Source organism: Gadus chalcogrammus, chromosome 11 (genome assembly GCF_026213295.1).
Source record: "Gadus chalcogrammus isolate NIFS_2021 chromosome 11, NIFS_Gcha_1.0, whole genome shotgun sequence".
Classification (NCBI taxonomy): Eukaryota; Metazoa; Chordata; class Actinopteri; order Gadiformes; family Gadidae; genus Gadus; species Gadus chalcogrammus.
Window position 1 is genome coordinate 22,254,611 of NC_079422.1, and position 18,324 is coordinate 22,272,934.

General features: G+C 43.5%; 1 protein-coding gene across 1 annotated transcript; it reads left to right on the forward strand.

Moving 5' to 3' along the window:
* The first annotated feature begins 6,910 nt into the window (after positions 1 to 6,910).
* On the forward strand, positions 6,911 to 18,253 carry LOC130392340 (IgGFc-binding protein-like). Its single transcript, XM_056602832.1, has 20 exons — positions 6,911 to 6,985; positions 7,646 to 7,770; positions 8,108 to 8,754; positions 8,886 to 9,319; positions 9,624 to 9,787; positions 10,268 to 10,444; positions 10,806 to 11,031; positions 11,229 to 11,468; positions 12,234 to 12,335; positions 12,514 to 12,661; positions 13,477 to 13,597; positions 13,704 to 14,039; positions 14,485 to 14,656; positions 14,909 to 15,006; positions 15,089 to 15,219; positions 15,525 to 15,694; positions 16,609 to 16,823; positions 17,091 to 17,279; positions 17,458 to 17,646; positions 17,741 to 18,253. The coding sequence occupies exons 1-20, from the start codon at positions 6,940 to 6,942 to the stop codon at positions 18,251 to 18,253; spliced, it is 4,443 nt and encodes a 1,480-aa protein (XP_056458807.1). The 5' UTR covers positions 6,911 to 6,939.
* The last annotated feature ends 71 nt before the right edge of the window (positions 18,254 to 18,324 follow it).

Consider the following 18,324-nt stretch of genomic DNA (forward strand, 5'->3'; position numbering starts at 1 on the left):
GGCTCCAAGTCTAACGTCACATATCTCAATCAGACAAAACAACTATAACCACATTGGCATAGCATTCGCACTGTGTGTAGCTGCTACTAACTTCAATCTATATACATACTAGCTGGAGCACCAACCAAAATCAGATCACAATCGCTTAGGACCGTGGGTAACCTTTGGCCAGGTCATCACGAGCAAACAAAACCAGCAGCAAAGTTTACGTAAACCAATTTCTTACCTTATGGGGCCTTCCACATGCAGGCTAGATGATGTATCCATATCGTTATCCAGTGTCACAAACATGCTTTTTACAGGTAGCAAAAGGACCGGCTATTTTCTGAATAAAAATGTCAATTTTGGCTCTCTGTCTTGAAACTTCTCCATTATAACGCTGTTTACACAGACAGCACACGTTCAGCCTCCTCCCCCTCCCCCTTGCGATGACATTAAATATAATTTAACGAATTATACAAACAACAAAAAAGGCTTAAGTCGCAAGGCTATTTAACTGGATCCATAATTTCTAAGAGAAAAGCTGGAACCGATATAAGATCCTTTTACAGCAGGCAAAAATGCGCTGTAAGTGCAGAGAAACCTACAAATCACCTTGTGTTACGATGTTTGATATTAACTCAGTTAATTGCTCGTTCTCATCTATTGCTAACGTTAACGGTTAGCTAGCAGTAACAATGCAGTAAGCTACATACCGGCTTTAGCTACAGTCTATGCTTTGGCTACTACAAATTTCTGTCTTCCACTTTTATTGGTTGAGTGGAATACCTGTTGTACAGTAGCAGTGGTTTCTAGTGCTCCATATACATCTCAAGTTAATTCCATGATATTGCGTTAGCCTTCGCTAGTACTAGAAGTCATAAAAGCTAGCCTTCCAAGTTCACGTTCTCTAAGGTAACAATGTTCGATCTGAATGCGCCACCATGGGAATGCACATGGACGTATTATAGAATGGACAACGGATTCCAAAATGGCGCCTATTCATTCCTATGTAAACTGCTCAGTGGCGCAGGGCAGCATCAAGGAGCGATGGGTCTATGGCTGCGCCCTATTTCATGATGTACCGGATGCAGAAACATAGAACGCATGCGTGCCCATCCCCCACTCCGGTCCAACAACAATATATAATGATACCGTAATGCACCTGTTCTTTGTCTTTGGTTCTTTTGAATAAATGGATCAATACATGATGAATCACGATGATCGCAATCAGAGGACCGTGAGAGTTATTGAGCAGCAGATGAACCAGTCCAAAAATCTGACACGTTAACGGAGCACAGAACTAGGCCCTCTCGGATGCCATTTGTTTCACTACGACTCCTTTCAGCTGCACACCCCTCTTCCCCAGCAAAAAATAATAAACGGCTAATAAAACGCTTGAGGTGGCGTTTTGAAAAGAAAAAACTTAAATTTTTTTAGGACATGGCATGAAGGTAATTATGAGGCTTTGATTGATGTCCAGACATTTTTTGCGGGGACTCATTCCTGTTCCCCACTTGTATTGGAGTGAACGGAGATATCTACTTCTGGGTCCCATGATTTGAGGGACCCGTCCACAGCCCGCTAAAACTGCTGCAATACCAGGCTTGGCCGCTGAGCACTGGTGGATTGCGGAAGTATGCAGTGTTCCTGGGGGCTTGGGAATGCAACGACACCGCTGTCATTTAACAACGCCATGTTTCTACAGTGGCTGACAGTCGACAAATCAAACGACTAGATACCAAATTGCGTTTTTCACGTGTTTGCAATCTGCGGATTTACTAGATGGCAGGTATGCATGATGTGAGGATGTCTTCGTGCGGGCCTATCGCATGATTAGACTCTACGGTTTCGAATGTGGGGATTTTTTCGGTCACAATTGGTTTGCACAATTTTAAAAGTGGTGGGGACAAAATTTGTATTTTAAATAGTGGTGGGGACATGTCCCCCCATCCCCCCGTAATCGACGCCTGTGGGCGTATCCAACCTTAATTAGGGGTCCAAGCCAACAGGTTGGATCCCTATTGTTTTTGTAAGGATTATTATTCCTATTATTCTTACCCCCCTAAAAGTGGGACCACAGCCCAAACCGTAAATGGTGCCGACACGCGAATTGCATGACTAGATCCAGATCTGTTCGGACTAAGCAGACGACAAAATCCAGACACGCCGGCCACTAGGTGGCGCTATACCAAGGAATACGCGTTTGGGGCTATAACTCCCACACCGAACCTCCCACAGTCCAAAAACTTGTACACACATATTCACTGGAGTCTGCTGCATCTTTTGGCATAGGCCACGCCCATTTGCGTCTATGAATATTTTTCGCAAAATCGCGAAAACCGCAAAACAGTTTTTTCCCTACTCCTCCCACATTTTTTGACCAATCAACACCAACCTTTGCACACTACATCTTCAGACGCACACGCAAAGAAATTATCGGACAGTTTTTTGATCCGACCGTCGACGACGAAACGGTAGCGTTTTGAATATTGGTATATTAGCTAAATTAGACGTGGAAAATCAAAAATCCAGAAAAATCCAAAAGTAGACATCGGAGCGAGTCCAAATTTTACATACATGTTGGTGATAACCTTAATGTCGTTCAATAAAATTTTCGGAATATTTCGCCATTAGGGGGCGCAATAAACGAGGAAATTGTATATCTTCTTATTGGCCAAAGGAATGTTCTTCAAACTCAAAGGAAACCATCAAGGGGCAAACCCGAGTCTATATACAAAATATGGCCAAGAATTATTAATGTGGGCGGGAGTTATTTGGCAAAGGAAAATTGTCCTTGGAAAATTTCGCCACAAGGGGTCGCAAATAAACGACGAAATAATATATCTCCTAACTGGCCAATGGAATGTTCTGAAAACGCGTTTTGGGCTATAACTCCCACACCGAAGCTCCCACAGTCAAAACCTTTATATCCACAGATTCACTGGAGTCAGCTGCATCTTTTGGCATACGCTGTTTCTCAATTTTTGAACACATGCTTCGCGTTGTGCCGGCGAAATGCACACTTCTTGGACCCCTGCATAACTGCTTGCAGTTCTAGTTAGGGGTCCAAGCCAACAGGTTGGATCCCTATTGTTTTTGTAAGGATTTTTTTTATTATTATTATTATTCCCCCCTAGAAGTGGGTCCACAGCCCAAACCGTAAAAGGTGCCGACACGCCAATTGCATGACTAGATCCAGGGCCCTGAGTTCTAAGCAGACGACAAAATCCAGACACGCCGGCCACTAGGTGGCGCTATACCAAGGAATACGCGTTTGGGGCTATAACTCCCACACCGAACCTCCCAGAGTCCAAAAACTTGTACACACAGATGCACTGGAGTCTGCTGCATCTTTTGGGCTAGGCCACGCCCATTTGCGTCTATGAATATTTTTCGCTAATTCGCGAAAACCGCAAAACAGTTTTTTCGCTACTCCTCGCACATTTCTTGACCAATCAACACCAAACTTTGCACACGGCATCTTCAGACGCACACGCAAAGAAATCATATACAGTTTTTTGATCCGACCTTCGACGACGAAACGGTAGAGTTTTGAATATTTGTTTATTAGCTAAATTAGACGTGGAAAATCAAAAATCAAAAAAAATCCAGAATTAGACATCGGATCAAGTCCAAACTTTAGACACTTGTCAGTGCTACCCTAAATGGCGTTCAATAAAAAAATCGGAATATTTCGCCATTAGGGGGCGCAATAAACGAGGAAATTGTATATCTTCGACAAAATTTCGCCACAAAAACGCTACACTGACTTCTCGCTACTCCTACCACAGTCAAATCCTTTGTATCCACAGGTTCAGGGTAGCGTTTTGAACACATGCTTCGCGTTGTGCCGGCGAAAAGCACATTTCTTGTCGCGTTGTGCCGGCGAAATGCACACTTCTTGGACCCCTGCATAACTGCTTGTTATTAGGGGTCCAAGCCAACAAGTTGGATCCCTATTGTTTTTGTAAGGATTTTTATTATTAGGGGTCCAAGCCAACAGGTTGGAACCCTATTGTTTTTGTAAGGATTATTAGGGGTCCAAGCCAACAGGTTGGATCCCTATTGTTTTTGTAAAGATTTTTCTTTTTATTATTTTTAGGGGTCCAAGCCAACAGGTTGGATCCCTATTGTTTTTGTAAGGATTTTTCTTATTATTCTTACCCCCCTAAAAGTGGGCCCACACCCCAAACCGTAAAAGGTGCCGACACGCGAATTGCATGACTAGATCCAGATCTCTTCGGACTACGCAGACGACAAAATCCAGACACGCCGGCCACTAGGTGGCGCTATACCAAGGAATACGCGTTTGGGGCTATAACTCCCACACCGAACCTCCCACAGTCCAATAACTTGTACACACAGATGCACTGGAGTCTGCTGCATCTTTTGGCCTAGGCCACGCCCATTTGCGTCTATGAATATTTTTCGCTAAATCGCGAAAACCGCAAAACTGTTTTTTCCCTACTCCTCCCACATTTCTTGACCAATCGACACCAAACTTTGCACACGACATCTTCAGACGCACACGCATAGAAATCTTAGACAGTTTTTTGATCCGACCTTCGACGACGAAACGGTAGAGTTTTGAATATTGGTTTATTAGCTAAATTAGACGTGGAAAATCAAAAATCAAAAAAAATCCTAAATTAGACATCGGATCGAGTCCAAATTTTACACACATGTTGGTGCTAACCTTTATGTCGTACGATAAAAAATGCGGAAATTTTCGCCATTAGGGGGCGCAATAAACGAGGAAATTGTATATCTTCTACAAAATTTCGCCGCGAAAACGCTACACTGACTTCTCGCTACTCCTACCACAGTCAAATCCTTTGTATCCACAGGTTCAGGGTAGCGTTTTGAACACATGCTTCGCGTTGTGCCGGCGAAATGCACATTTCTTGTCGCGTTGTGCCGGCGAAATGCACACTTCTTGTTAGGGGTCCAAGCCAACAGGTTGGATCCCTATTGTTTTTGTAAGGATTTTTCTTATTAGGGGTCCAAGCCAACAGATTGGATCCCTATTGTTTTTGTAAGGATTTTTCTTATTATTCTTACCCCCCTAAAAGTGGGCCCACACCCCAAACCGTAAAAGGTGCCGACACGCGAATTGCATGACTAGATCCAGATCTCTTCGGACTACGCAGACGACCAAATCCAGACACGCCGGCCACTAGGTGGCGCTATACCAAGGAATACGCGTTTGGGGCTATAACTCCCACACCGAACCACCCAGAGTCCAATAACTTGTACACACAGATGCACTGGAGTCTGCTGCATCTTTTGGCCTAGGCCACGCCCATTTGCGTCTATGAATATTTTTCGCTAAATCGCGAAAACCGCAAAACTGTATTTTCGCTACTCCTCCCACATTTCTTGACCAATCAACACCAAACTTTGCACACGGCATCTTCAGACGCACACGCAAAGAAATCTTAGACAGTTTTTTGATCCGACCTTCGACGACGAAACGGTAGAGTTTTGAATATTTGTTTATTAGCAAAATTAGACGTGGAAAATTAAAAATCCAAAAAAATCCAAAATTAGACATCGGATCGAGTCCAAATTCTACACACATGTTTGTGCTAACCTTATTGTCGTTCGATAAAAAAATCGGAAAATTTCGCCATTAGGGGGCGCAATAAACGAGGAAATTGTATATCTTCTACAAAATTTCGCCGCGAAAACGCTACACTGACTTCTCGCTACTCCTACCACAGTCAAATCCTTTGTATCCACAGGTTCAGGGTAGCGTTTTGAACACATGCTTCGCGTTGTGCCGGCGAAACGCACATTTCTTGTCGCGTTGTGCCGGCGAAATGCACACTTCTTGGACCCCTGCATAACTGCTTGCAGTTCTAGTTACCTTTACACCTCAATTAACTTTGAAAACTGAGGACATCTCTATATGGACACACAGTTGGACACAATTTAAAGTGTTTATGATGTAGCATTATTCATTCCATTCCAAATGCAATACTTATTTCCATGCCGATTTCATATCAATGTCCATGAAATAATTTGTAAAGTATCAACGGATGGTTAATCCACAACATGCCAAACTAATCCTTGGTTGCTTAGTTAAATAATTGCATTGGCAGCGAATGATTCATAAATATTCCGTAGAATATCCTCTATTGTTCTGTGTGTGTGTGTGTGTGTGTGTGTGTGTGTGTGTGTGTGTGTGTGTGTGTGTGTGTGTGTGTGTGTGTGTGTGTGTGTGGGTGTGGGTGTGTTGGACATGATATGATGAAGTGAGAAGAATAAAGAAAACAAATGTTAATTTGCATAAGTGACGCTTCAACAAACAGTGTCAAATTTAATATTCTCTGGATCCACCCAGAAATAAGGAGGGACATGTTATTCATTCATTCCCTTCCCTCTATTCTCACCACAGATATAAAACAGTTTGTGCACATTCACCCTAATCTATCCTTCGCAGTCAAGGTAAAGTATAGGTGCTTGATGGGATAATTGTGCACTTAATTTAGTAATGATAATGCATTTTTTAATTTTAAAGTGAGATGCAATAACCTTTATAGAGGTTCAGAATGTGATGAGCTAACACATTATATATTAGTTGTGATAAGCCGGCTTGTGGTAATTAATGAATCCATTGCTAATCATTTGGTGTTGAAATAACATTAGAACAAATATACTATTTCCTACCTTTAATTGTATACCTGATAGATACATATATTTGTAATTTAATCATTTATGACCAAAACCTTTGGTTAGTGGTAGATCTATTTAGTTATTTTTATCTTTTAATATTTATCATAGTATTTATCTGTTTAATAATCAAATACATTTGTGAATTGTAGGATATATACCGTTCATTTATTTTAGTGTCAAACATATTTCAGGATTTTTTGCTTTCTAACCTGAATCTTCATTCTTTAAATGCATGATTGTATTGTCGTGTGCATTTCTTTTTCTCTGCTATCAGAAGCCATGAGGTCTCTCGGGCTGTATGCAGGTGTTGCGGCACTGTTGGCAGGTAGGCCTATCAATGAAACCGTTCATGATTGTGGTGAACGGCTCCAAGATGATAGATCATTTCAAATATGCTGCACAGTAGCCCAGTTCCTAGTTCAGATCTGAGGACGAGGCAAACTAGTAATTTAAATCTAAACTTAATCTAAATTATAGTGTGGCTGTAGAGTAATTTTGATATTTATCACTTTTTGGGATAAGGGTAATAAATTTATCATAAGGAAATTTTAACAGTACCATAACCCACTACCCCATCTAAGCCCTGCGCCATATAATAATGCTTATAACTGCATTGACTAATGTTAATTAATGGCACGGTAACGTGCCCTTGTTGTAAGGTTGAACACATATGGTAGATATGTGTTATTGTGTGCATTAGGACTGTAGTTGGCTCATTTGGATATGTGTGTAGGGGATCATGTACAAAAGTGAGATGAAATAACCTTTATAGAGGTCATCACACAATCAAAATTAACGCATTTCCAACCATGTAACAGAGTATTTTTTAAGGGTCAGCAATCAAATCAATTTTAAATTAATAAAATATTTGTTGATGTTGATATGTCTTGGGTCAATTATTGATTTATTTAGTATTGTTAAACAAACAATCCTTCAAAATGCACAGCATATAAAAACATTCTCATATCTCTATTCTCACCTCAAGTGTGCCACGGTTGTTCAACGGGACGAGACTTCATTGCAACATTTCTTCCAAACTACTACACAAACAACCAAAGGCTCCAATTAGTTCTCACGGCCAGAGAATCAGAAGCCAAGGTCCTCATTGAGGTGTGTGCATGGTTTGCTCCTCATCAAGGATGCTTGATTAACAATTGTTCGTTCATTGCTTCATTTGGGATGCCAGAGAGAAAATAGGTTGAACATTTATTAGCTTTTGAAGACAACATGAAATAGCATTCATTGCTTATTTTATTTCCATAATATAACATGTTTCCAAGTAAAATGGGATTTCAGAGAAGGTCAAACTGCAGGACACGTTTGTTGGTGCTTGTTCTTCAGGTTTATATTGGGTTGTTTAAAATTTAGAAAAAACATATTGCCAGTTATTATAAGAAGAAGACAGTACAGGCCGAAGAATAATAGCAAGTATAACTTACACCTGCAGGTTGGTTCCCTGAAGTTCTCCAAAATGCTGACTCTGTCTCCAGGGGAAACCCGCTGGGTGTCTGTCCCACCAGGAGCACAGCTCCAGCAGCCCCAGAACCCTCCACACTCAGCGGTTCACATCTCCTCCACAGCCCATATCTCTGTGGTCGCCTTCAACCGACAAACCTACACCAGCGACGGCGCAGTGATCACCCCTACAGACCAGCTGGGTGTGGAATACAGGGTGTTCACCCCAGCCGGAGGCCCTTTGGAAAAGCAACTGGCTGTCGTCAATGGCAACAGTCCCAACAAGGTCACTTTCCGGCCCACACAGAACGTGCAGGCCAAAGGGTTGGGTTTATGGAATGGCGGGAGGGAAACCACAATTGCCTTGAAACCCTATCAAACCTTCCTGGTTGAAAGCCATTCCACTCTGACAGGCATGCAGATTAAATCACAGAAGCCTATGGCGGTATTTTTGGGGCACAGGTGTTATGGTTCACCTTGTGACCACTTGTACAAACAACTACCACCGGTGAGCCAGCTGGGTACAGAATACATGGTGCCCCCTGGCATGAAAAGTCCGGCGCAATCCTGGGTTTCAATCGTGACAACTGAGGACAACACAGAGGTGTCTGTGGACAATGGGAAAGTCACAGCGAAAAGGTTAAGATGATGAGTATATGCATTATTATTTATGTCACCTGCACCTTGTAGACTTTAGTATTCATTTCATGTGTTACTTATCTTAATCCTGCTTCATTCATTTTATTTTCTACTCCCTATTAAATAATCAGCAAACTGAAGAAAGCTGGGGAGGCAATTTCGGAGTGGGTCACGCCCAACCAACCATTGTTGGTGACGGGCAACAAGAAGCTGCTGGTGGTATTCATGAGCACCAATAAACCCCATGACGCCATCATGCTAGTGCTGCGTTCTTCAGACAGGCTCGCTAGTGCCTGGTCACTGGAGACCGTGGATAAGATGAGTAGCACCGCGGTAATCCTCTCAGAGCGGGAGGGTCGTGACAGTGTCAAGGTGTGCATGAAGTCCAGTTGTAGCTCTCCCATGTGGAGTAAGCACCAGGCAGGAGCCAAGTGGGTCTGGGCAAAGATGGCCCTAGGGAAAGAGCAGAACCATGTGACAGTGGACGGGGATTCTGGCATGGTAGTGTACGTCTACGGGGGAGAGCATCGCAAAGGATATGCAACCGCTGGAGTCTGTTCTGAGGGTAAGTGCACACGTAACTGAGGCGGTCTGTGACCATGCATTCAGACAGCCAAGGGCGAACACCCACTGGAAGGCACAACTGAAGGAATACCCATCACGTTGGTTGCCTTTCCTCATTACTCACCTCCATCATCCATGTGTCTACGTAGGGGTTGTAGGTTTTCTGTTGCTTTGTATATCCCCTTTCAAACTGCCAGGCTCCTGCCAGCTTAGGCAGGAATTTGTTAAAGTTTCTCCAGCTTACACAACATTTGGAACTGTGTTTTAAGAAGCCCATTTGACATGCTCTGTTGTTTCTCCTGCAGCCCTTCCCCCTGTTGCACCCCCCCTAGATCCTTGTGATGGGGTCTCATGCCGAGAGAAGGAAGTTTGTGCAAAGGGTTCATGTGTCCATGTCTCCATGGCAACATGCCATGCGTTAGGTGACCCCCACTACAAGACTTTTGATGGCCGTCGTTTTGAATTCCAGGTATGGGGCGACTTACAATATCAGTATGTATCGATTCTTTATTCATTTTTGTCGGGTGGCAAGTGGCTCAGGAGGTGGAGCAGGGAATCTAGCAACTGGAAGGTTTCTGGTTCACTCCTCTCTTCCCCAAAGCTGAGTGTCGAGGTGTCCCTGAGCAAGACACCTAACCCTGCTCCTGACGATGGGTGTTCAGCACTAGTTGTTAAGAGCCATGGGTGGCCACAGGTTACAGAAGCACTGTATAAATGCAGTCCATTTAACATTGATGTTTTTGCTAAAACAGTTCATTCCAATCTTAAATGAAATTATAGATATGCTATCATATAAATGATCCGTACATTTTTAATCAATCCACATTTTGCCCTAAGAAGAAACAAAATATATCTCTAAGAATATGCCTGTATATAATGTTTGAGATTCATGTCAGTCATATATAGGCCTACCTCATGCTTATACTGAGACTTTTTTCGTTCTGTCTAGGGCACCTGCACCTACATTATGACAACAGTCGCTAAAGCAGACAAAGACCTGACGCCCTTCACTGTTACAACCAAGAACGATCATCGTGGTAACCGTAGGGTGTCTTTTGTGAGGACTGTGGTCGTCAACGTCTACCACCTGAATGTAATCATAAGCAGACACAGAGGACGAGTCCAGGTAATTTATATATTCTTCTCGCTTCTAGTCACACATTTTCTTTGATAATCACTTTTCAACTTGTACCGATCAAAGGCAAAACAAAACCAAAAACCTCTCAGGATTAAACTTGTTCCCTCATGCGTGACTGTGAGACTGATGCTGAGAACACAACGTAAAGGGCCAATCGTGTGTCACTGAGAGCAAGATAACATTCCTCAGTTTAAACTGTGGCCATTATAAAAAAAAACAAGAATTCAGTTTAACACTGTAGCACAGGTGATGCACTTCACTCCTTAGATGACAGATAACCCAGATAAGTAATCTAACAGGTCTAACAATTAGTGAAATTATATTCCTATTGGTTTTATTTAACCTCCAGGTGAATGGAGAACTAGTCAACCTACCAGTGAGTTTGTCTGGCGGTCGAGTCTCAGTGAAACAGCGCGGACAATATGCCGTGCTCACCACAGACTTCGGCCTGACCGTCAGATACAACTGGAACATGAGACTGTACATCTCAGTGCCCTCGTCCTATTACAAGCATCTCGGGGGCCTTTGTGGGAACTACAATGGGGACAGAATTGACGACCTGCCAACACCAGGGGGTAAGCAACGAGGATAAGAAAATACTTTTTTTGTGGGAAGTTTTGAAGTTAAGATAATTACAAAATTCAAACACATGAATAAATAAATAAATGAGGATGTGACTAAATAAATGTTACGTTGAAAAGGGCCACAACAGTTTACAAGAAGCAATATTGTATTTTCTCTACGATCTCTAAAAACAAGGTTTACCCTTAAGGTGCATCCAGTGTTCTCAAGATGATCAGTTCCTGGAAGGTGAAAGACGTGGACCCCTTCTGTCGGGATACCTGTGGCGGGAAATGTCCCTATTGTTCTGAGAAGCAGAAACATCACTACCTCAGACCAAAACTCTGTGGACTCCTAAATAAACCAGACGGGCCATTTGCTGTCTGTCACAAAACAATAAACCCTGAAATGTACAGTGCCAACTGTGTGTATGATGTTTGCACCAATCAAGGTAAGAAAAATGTATCCCACAATTTCATTTCAGACTATTTCTAGCTGCTAAGACTGCTAAATCAGATGGTAGCTACAGAATGGTACTGCAGATGATGATATTACGACAATAACGTTATTGTCCACAACCAAATGCAAAGGATCATTCATAACAGTTTTACGGATGTATTAATCCGCCAGATTAAATTACATCCATAGTAAACCAATCAATCCATAGACTAAGCATACAAAGAGACACCACCAGCATAATGCTACGTTGAAAGATAAAATCCTGGGCTGTTAAATTAGATTAATGAGGGATTAAGAACAACACATACACAGCTCACTACAATGTGTATAAAAGCTCAGTGAGCAGACACATGAAACTGTGTGGCACAGAGGCGCAGTACAATCACAATTGAAGGTGTGGTCCTGTGGCTGTGTCCCCCATTGGTTAGTAAACTGGTTAGCTTTCTGGTGTCATTATATTTTAAAAGTTTGAAATATAACCCTAATAAGAAGAGTACAAAATGTTCAACAATAGTTTAACACAGTTGGTCAGAGGAAAAAAAGATATGTAAACAAAGTCACCAGTTGATTTAACAATATTATTGAACCGACAATATATAATAATGACATATCTGTATCCACCCCAAAAATCTTTGTTATTTTTCAGTAAAATTATAAAAGTCATATGTAATTATTAATTACATTTCTTTTGAGGAGATCCTTTTTGCGGGTTTGCCTTAGTAACAGTGATGAACGGGGTGTCTGCCTGGTTCCCAAGGTGCTAGACACATCCTGTGTGACAATCTGAAGAGCTACAGCGAAGACTGCATGTCTGAGGGAGTCAAAATAAATCCACTGTGGAGGGAGATTGCCAACTGTCGTAAGTCGTGCATGCTCTATACTTTAAAACAATGTTTAAACTGTGTAATAATATAATGATGTTCCTAGCTATCCAGGAACAAAATTGTGATCATAATGAATACAATATTCTGTTGTCCATTGTAGTCTGACCATAACTGACGTTAACAGTTATGTTATATCAACCCCCCTCCCCACAGCCCTGTCGTGCCCAGTGGGGAGTCACTATGAGGCCTGTGGCTCTGCCTGTCCCACATCCTGTACGGACCGAGACACTGAGCAAACATGCAAATCCCCCTGTGTGGAGGGATGCTCCTGTAACAAAGGCCTGGTGCTCAGTGGAGATAGGTAGGGCTACAACATTTCACCTCTAGTACTACTACAACATTACTCATGATCACTGTCATAACCAGAAGCAGAATGATAACTATCAATCTGTGTCATAACGGGGAGATACATTGATTTGGAAGCCTCATGTCGTCCATTATTAATCCCAAAGGTTTTTGGTTTTATTCATAAGAGAGTTAATTCATATCATCGTATTCACTAAGATCAATGGAACTATTTGGGGAAAAAACATTAGTAGTAATGACGTGTACTTGAAGAAAGTAGTTAAATACGGGTCGCTTTTAACTCACTTTATTTGTTGAAGTATTTTGTCATGTAACTATGAAACAAAAAGAGGGGCATTGTATTGAACACACGTGGAGAGAAATACAGCAGAGCTATCTTCTAGCCGGCTATCAACGGGGCTGCCATATTTGTCTGACCTGATCTGACTCCCGCTCCGCTATCGTATCAAGTAGGCGTGGCCTATGAGACGTATTGGCTCCACCTTCCTCACCTGCCTAAAGGTGCTGCCATCTGTGGCTGGAGTAGTTATTGCAGCTTGTATGTTGGGTCCTGCTTCCCTTGTGGCTATGTATAGTAATTATAGCTTGTAAGCTTGATCCTGCTTCCTTGTGGCTATGTGGAGGTAATGCAGCTTGTGTGTTCGATCCTGCTTCCTAGTGGCTATGTGGGGGCAGCTCATGTGCTTAACATACATAACAGTGATTAATCTTACAAAGACAACAACCTTCTAAAGCAGCTTCAATGTGGTCCACTGATCAGTGGGCCCCCTCCTGTGTCCTTTCATCAAAGTTGACACTTGTGTGGTTCAGATGTATCCCTCAGTCCTCCTGTGGCTGCCAGCAAAAAGGACGATATTACCCACGAGGCAGTGTGTTCTGGGCCGACGACAAGTGCGGCAGCAAGTGTCACTGTGATGATAAAAGTGGAAAGGTATGGCAAGTAGTCTGCGGGGCCATCGCTATGACAGTATGCTTTGTTTCATTTTAATATAGTTTTTTTGTCATATTGGCAGTAATCTTTTTCATTCTTGTCCCAGATCATCTGCAAACCGGTAGGCTGTAAGCCGAACGAGCGCTGTTCACTGAAGGGGGGGGTCCGAGACTGCTACCCGCTGTCCTCAGCCACCTGTCAGGGCACCGGAGACCCCCACTACAAAACCTTTGACGGGCGCCACTACGGCTTCCAGGGCACCTGCATCTACGTGCTCTCCCAGACGGTCCATAGTCCCCTCCCTGACCTCCTGCCCTACCAGGCTCTGGTCCAGAACGAGAACAGGGGCAGGAACAGGGCCGTGGCCTACACCAAGTCTGTTTCTTTGACTGTGTACAACTTCACCATCAGCATGAACAGCGACAGCCCGGGAAAAGTGCTGGTAAGAGTCGAGCTAGTCATGGTTCCACGTTGACATAACACAAGGGGGATTATAGACCCATCACATTCTTGCGGACCCTCCTTGCGTCCACCTGGTGAGCGTCTCACAAAAAGTGAAACCTTGTGTTGCGGCGACGCAGCAGCAAAGAATGTGATTGGTCCTCTCAAGAAAATCAAACGCCAACCCTACGCAGAACAAAACAGGTTCACGACTGTCGAAGCGACTAAGGGTTCATTGCGTTGCATCAACGTAGAACCATAACGAAGCCTTTTCTCTCAACCTCGCCATGTTTTATGTTCCCAACCAACTCCTTGAGTCGTTGAATATATGTTATACAACTAATTATCTTTATAAACGTGCCTCATATAACCAAGTTTATTTCTTAAGAAATAGGTAGTGTTACTGACTCCCACCCCTCGCTGTCTCCCGGCCTTCTCTCTGTCAGGTGAACAGCCGATCAGTGAACCTGCCCTACAACGTGTTGGAAGGGAAGCTGTCCTTGTTCCGCCAGGGCAGCTTCTGCTTTGTGCAGACTAACTTTGGCTTGACTTTGAAGTTCAACTGGAGGAGCCATGTCAGCCTGACGGTACCTAGCACCTACGCTGGCTCTGTCGAAGGCAAGTGCTGTGATTGGTTAACAGTGTAACTCGACCAGAAACGCTTATAGGCATGTTGAAAACTGAGTTACTTTGAGAGAGCCAATAGTGTACTATGAATGCAGATGTCCTCTGAATAAAATTTTCTTTGAGTCCAAGGTCTTACCTTTCACAGCAACTCTTGATAATAACAAGGTGAATACAAGTATTGTGTTTGCATCTTTAAATATCCTCAAATAATCCCTGTTAATTTCTTCTATTTTGTTTGGACAGGACTGTGTGGTGATTACAACGGTAAGGCCGAGGATGACCTGCAGAACCCTGACAGGTCCCCGGCCAAAGGCCCTACTGACTTTGGGAACAGCTTCAAGGTAATCCAGGGCTCCTTCGTAGATGTTGAGGCACAGCAAGATAAAAACAACGTTCTATGAAGCTAACATTGTTTTCTTCCAGGTTGGAGGGGACGTGGGGTGCACCAGCGAGTGTCCCGGGGGGGAATGTCCTGTCTGCGAGCCAACACTGGCCATACGTTATCAACAGAAAGACTCCTGCGGGATTATCGCCAACAAGGCAGGACCTTTCAGGTTGGCACATTGTCGTATTTGCAAATGCGTTGATGCATCTTTTGGATTTGTAAGACCCAGTATCACATAACAAATGCATATTTTCTTCCATTTACAAAGGGAAAATTGTGTATTCTGACTTTCAACCTTATTTTGTCGTATAGTTTACAGTAGTTTGACAGGTTTATTATATTTACATGAAATTAGCCTTACTTTGTCCTGAATATAAGGATTCCACGTTCTATTCTTTCTTTGTATTCGTTAAATGTATATCCCCGAATTCGGCTCCTCAAACTCTTTTAAAGTATTATTTTTTCTTCTTCCAGAGATTGCCTCGCAAAATTCGACCATACCGAGTACCTCAACGACTGTGTATTTGACCTTTGTGCGTACAAGGGCCACATTACTGCCCTCTGCAACAGTCTGACAAGTTACCTGGTAGTTTGTCAAGCAGCCGGCGCTGTGGTGGAGAACTGGAGGACCCAACAATTCTGCCGTAAGAGAAGCGTGAAAAACACAAACTAACAGCCTATAGGTTTTCAGTCAGTCTCTGCTCCATGTGTTTGACATTTCGCACAGATCTTCTTTCCAAAATATACTAAAAATATATATCCAACATACAGATTAGATTTTTTAAGAAAATCGGCTTTCGGAATGAAATAGTTATCAATGGGTTAGCGATGGATGATCATCACGAGGTGATCATGAGCAGAAATGTTCCTACAACGACTGTGTCAAGAACAATAAGCCAGTCCCTCCAGAAGAACGCGATTATGCGATCCAATAATTCAACGCATAATCGCTATTTTTCACATACCACTTTCACCACATAAATTGCCGATTTCCGCACAAAATATGTGGGGCTTGCAGGATTTCATAATCCCCGCATTTTCGTTGCAAAAAAGTTACATATATCTTAACAGAAAGTTTAATAACGTTGTGTTTACTTCCCACAAGACTAGCCATTTCCCCCTGTTGCGATGGGAACGTTATGAAGTGACGCAATTACGCGACGTGGACGTAATCGAAAAGTTCCCGCAATTTTTGCAAGTTCCCAAGTTCGCATAAAATTGCACAAATGACGCAAATTTCATAGCATTTGTTAAGAAAACGTGCCGCATAAATCAAGGATTTTTGGCCGCAACAATCATAAAAAAACACCGCATTTTTCTGGAGTGACTAATAAGCCAGTTGTATAACTGTACTACTGTGCCTTCAAACAAATGTTTGTCATCGCAAGACAAGATACAGATATAATATGCCTGCTTATGCCCCTATTATATTAAAGTTGTTTTTCCATAACGTGATATTTGAAACAAAAGATAAGACTCTCTGCAAACTTGACTTCAGACACACATTTAGTACGCACACACATTGTAACGGTTCCCCTGCGGCCCCTCCTCTCCACAGCCCTCCGCTGTGGGGCCAACAGTCACTACGAAGCGTGCGCTGTGCCGTGCCCCCAGACCTGCGACGGCTTCGGCCCCGCGGAGGGCTGTGACGTGGAGGCCCCCTGCGGTGAAGGCTGTGTCTGTGACGATGGATTCCTGCTCAGTGATGACCAGTGTGTAGCCGTGGCAGAATGTGGCTGCCAGTACAACGAGCAGTACTACCGCAGTGAACAGGTGAGATATCGACACCATCTTCATGAGCTTGCATAATAGTATCCTTAGGCCCAACGTTTGCGCCGCGGTATTAAACGATCCTGAGCATACCGCAGTTATTATCAAACAGAACAGTAGCAGTGTGCAGATGGTAATATATTTATCAACTAAAAGGAAAACCTTTGTTGAAATGGAGGGGGGGGGGGGGGGATTGGGGTTTAATAATTGACATATTTGCCTGATCTAGCAAACCGAACCAATACTCATAGGACGTCCTCTGTGTTCCAGGTGTTTTATGGTGCGGACTGCGGGAGCAGGTGCGTCTGTCTGGAAGGACAGGTGAAGTGTGATGACTCTTTCACCTGCTCAGCCAATGAGAAGTGTGCTCTGGAGTCGGGCGTGTTCTCCTGTGTTCCCAAAACAACCGGCTCTTGCTCGGTGTTCGGGTCTTGCTCAGTGAGGACACTGGACGGAAAGGTCAGGAAACGTCCTTTTCTTAGTGCTTAATCCAAACTGATTCATAGGAATGCATTGATACGTTGGTTCGGTCCTCCATAGAAATCAATATCGTTTGTCCAAATAATATTGCATGGACAGTTGTCAATTTACGCATCAATTATTCTTCAATCTCTTCTCCATTCTTCTCCTTCTCTAGTCTTACCCTCTTTGGGGAGAATGTGGCTTCCTTCTATCGGAGGTGGAAGAAAAGGCAGGAGTGATTTCGGGCTTCTCTCTGTCAATACAACAGAGCACCACTAAAGGAGGTCAAGTCTACCGCAGTGTGACGTTGAAGGCATACAATTATGAGATCACCATGAGGCCGGGGGTTGTCTGGGAAGTCCTGGTATGGTTCCTAGCTTTGGATCTTTCAAATGAAAAAGAAGCCAAATTCAAGTCTCTCAAAATAATTAAAATATATCATTTTTTTGTAACCACAGATTGAGGACATCAGAACCAACCTCCCTCTGTCATTGGACGACGGCAAGATTGAGGTGCATCAGGGTGGCAGTAGCATCGTCATAAAGACTGACTTTGGCCTCCATCTGACCTACGACACTCTAGCAGGCGTCGTGCTGACGCTCCCGTCCACCTACGGCGGCGTGCTGCGCGGCCTGTGCGGCGACTTTAACGGCGATCCATCCGATGACTTCGCGTTGGCCGGACAAACCGGAGAGCCGTCCGTGGGGGACTTCATCGCAGCGTGGACCAGCAAAGACGTGCCCTGCGAGCCGGGATGCAAAGGGCCGACCTGCACCGAAACGGGAGGATCAGAGAACCCCAAAACCAAACACTGCGACATTATTAAATCACCAAAGGGCCCCCTCGCAGGGTGCCATGCGGCAGTGCCACCACTCCCCTACTTTGAGGCTTGTGTCAGGCAAGTCCTATGTCCTATTTCGTATGTCCCATGTCCTATGCCCTATGTCCATTGTTCAGCATTTCAGAACTAGCATGGACGTTACGTGTGAAGAGGGTGATAGATAACAATATTGGTGACGGATTGAGTCTGACACTTAAAGGA

Excerpts from the sequence above, each read along its gene's own strand:
- LOC130392340 (XM_056602832.1), top strand. The coding sequence starts at position 6,940 with ATGAGGTCTCTCGGGCTGTATGCAGGTGTTGCGGCACTGTTGGCAG. Across the intron at positions 9,320-9,623 it reads CGCTGGAGTCTGTTCTGAGG|CCCTTCCCCCTGTTGCACCC; the intron begins GTAAGTGCACAC and ends TTTCTCCTGCAG. Across the intron at positions 15,007-15,088 it reads ACTTTGGGAACAGCTTCAAG|GTTGGAGGGGACGTGGGGTG; the intron begins GTAATCCAGGGC and ends GTTTTCTTCCAG.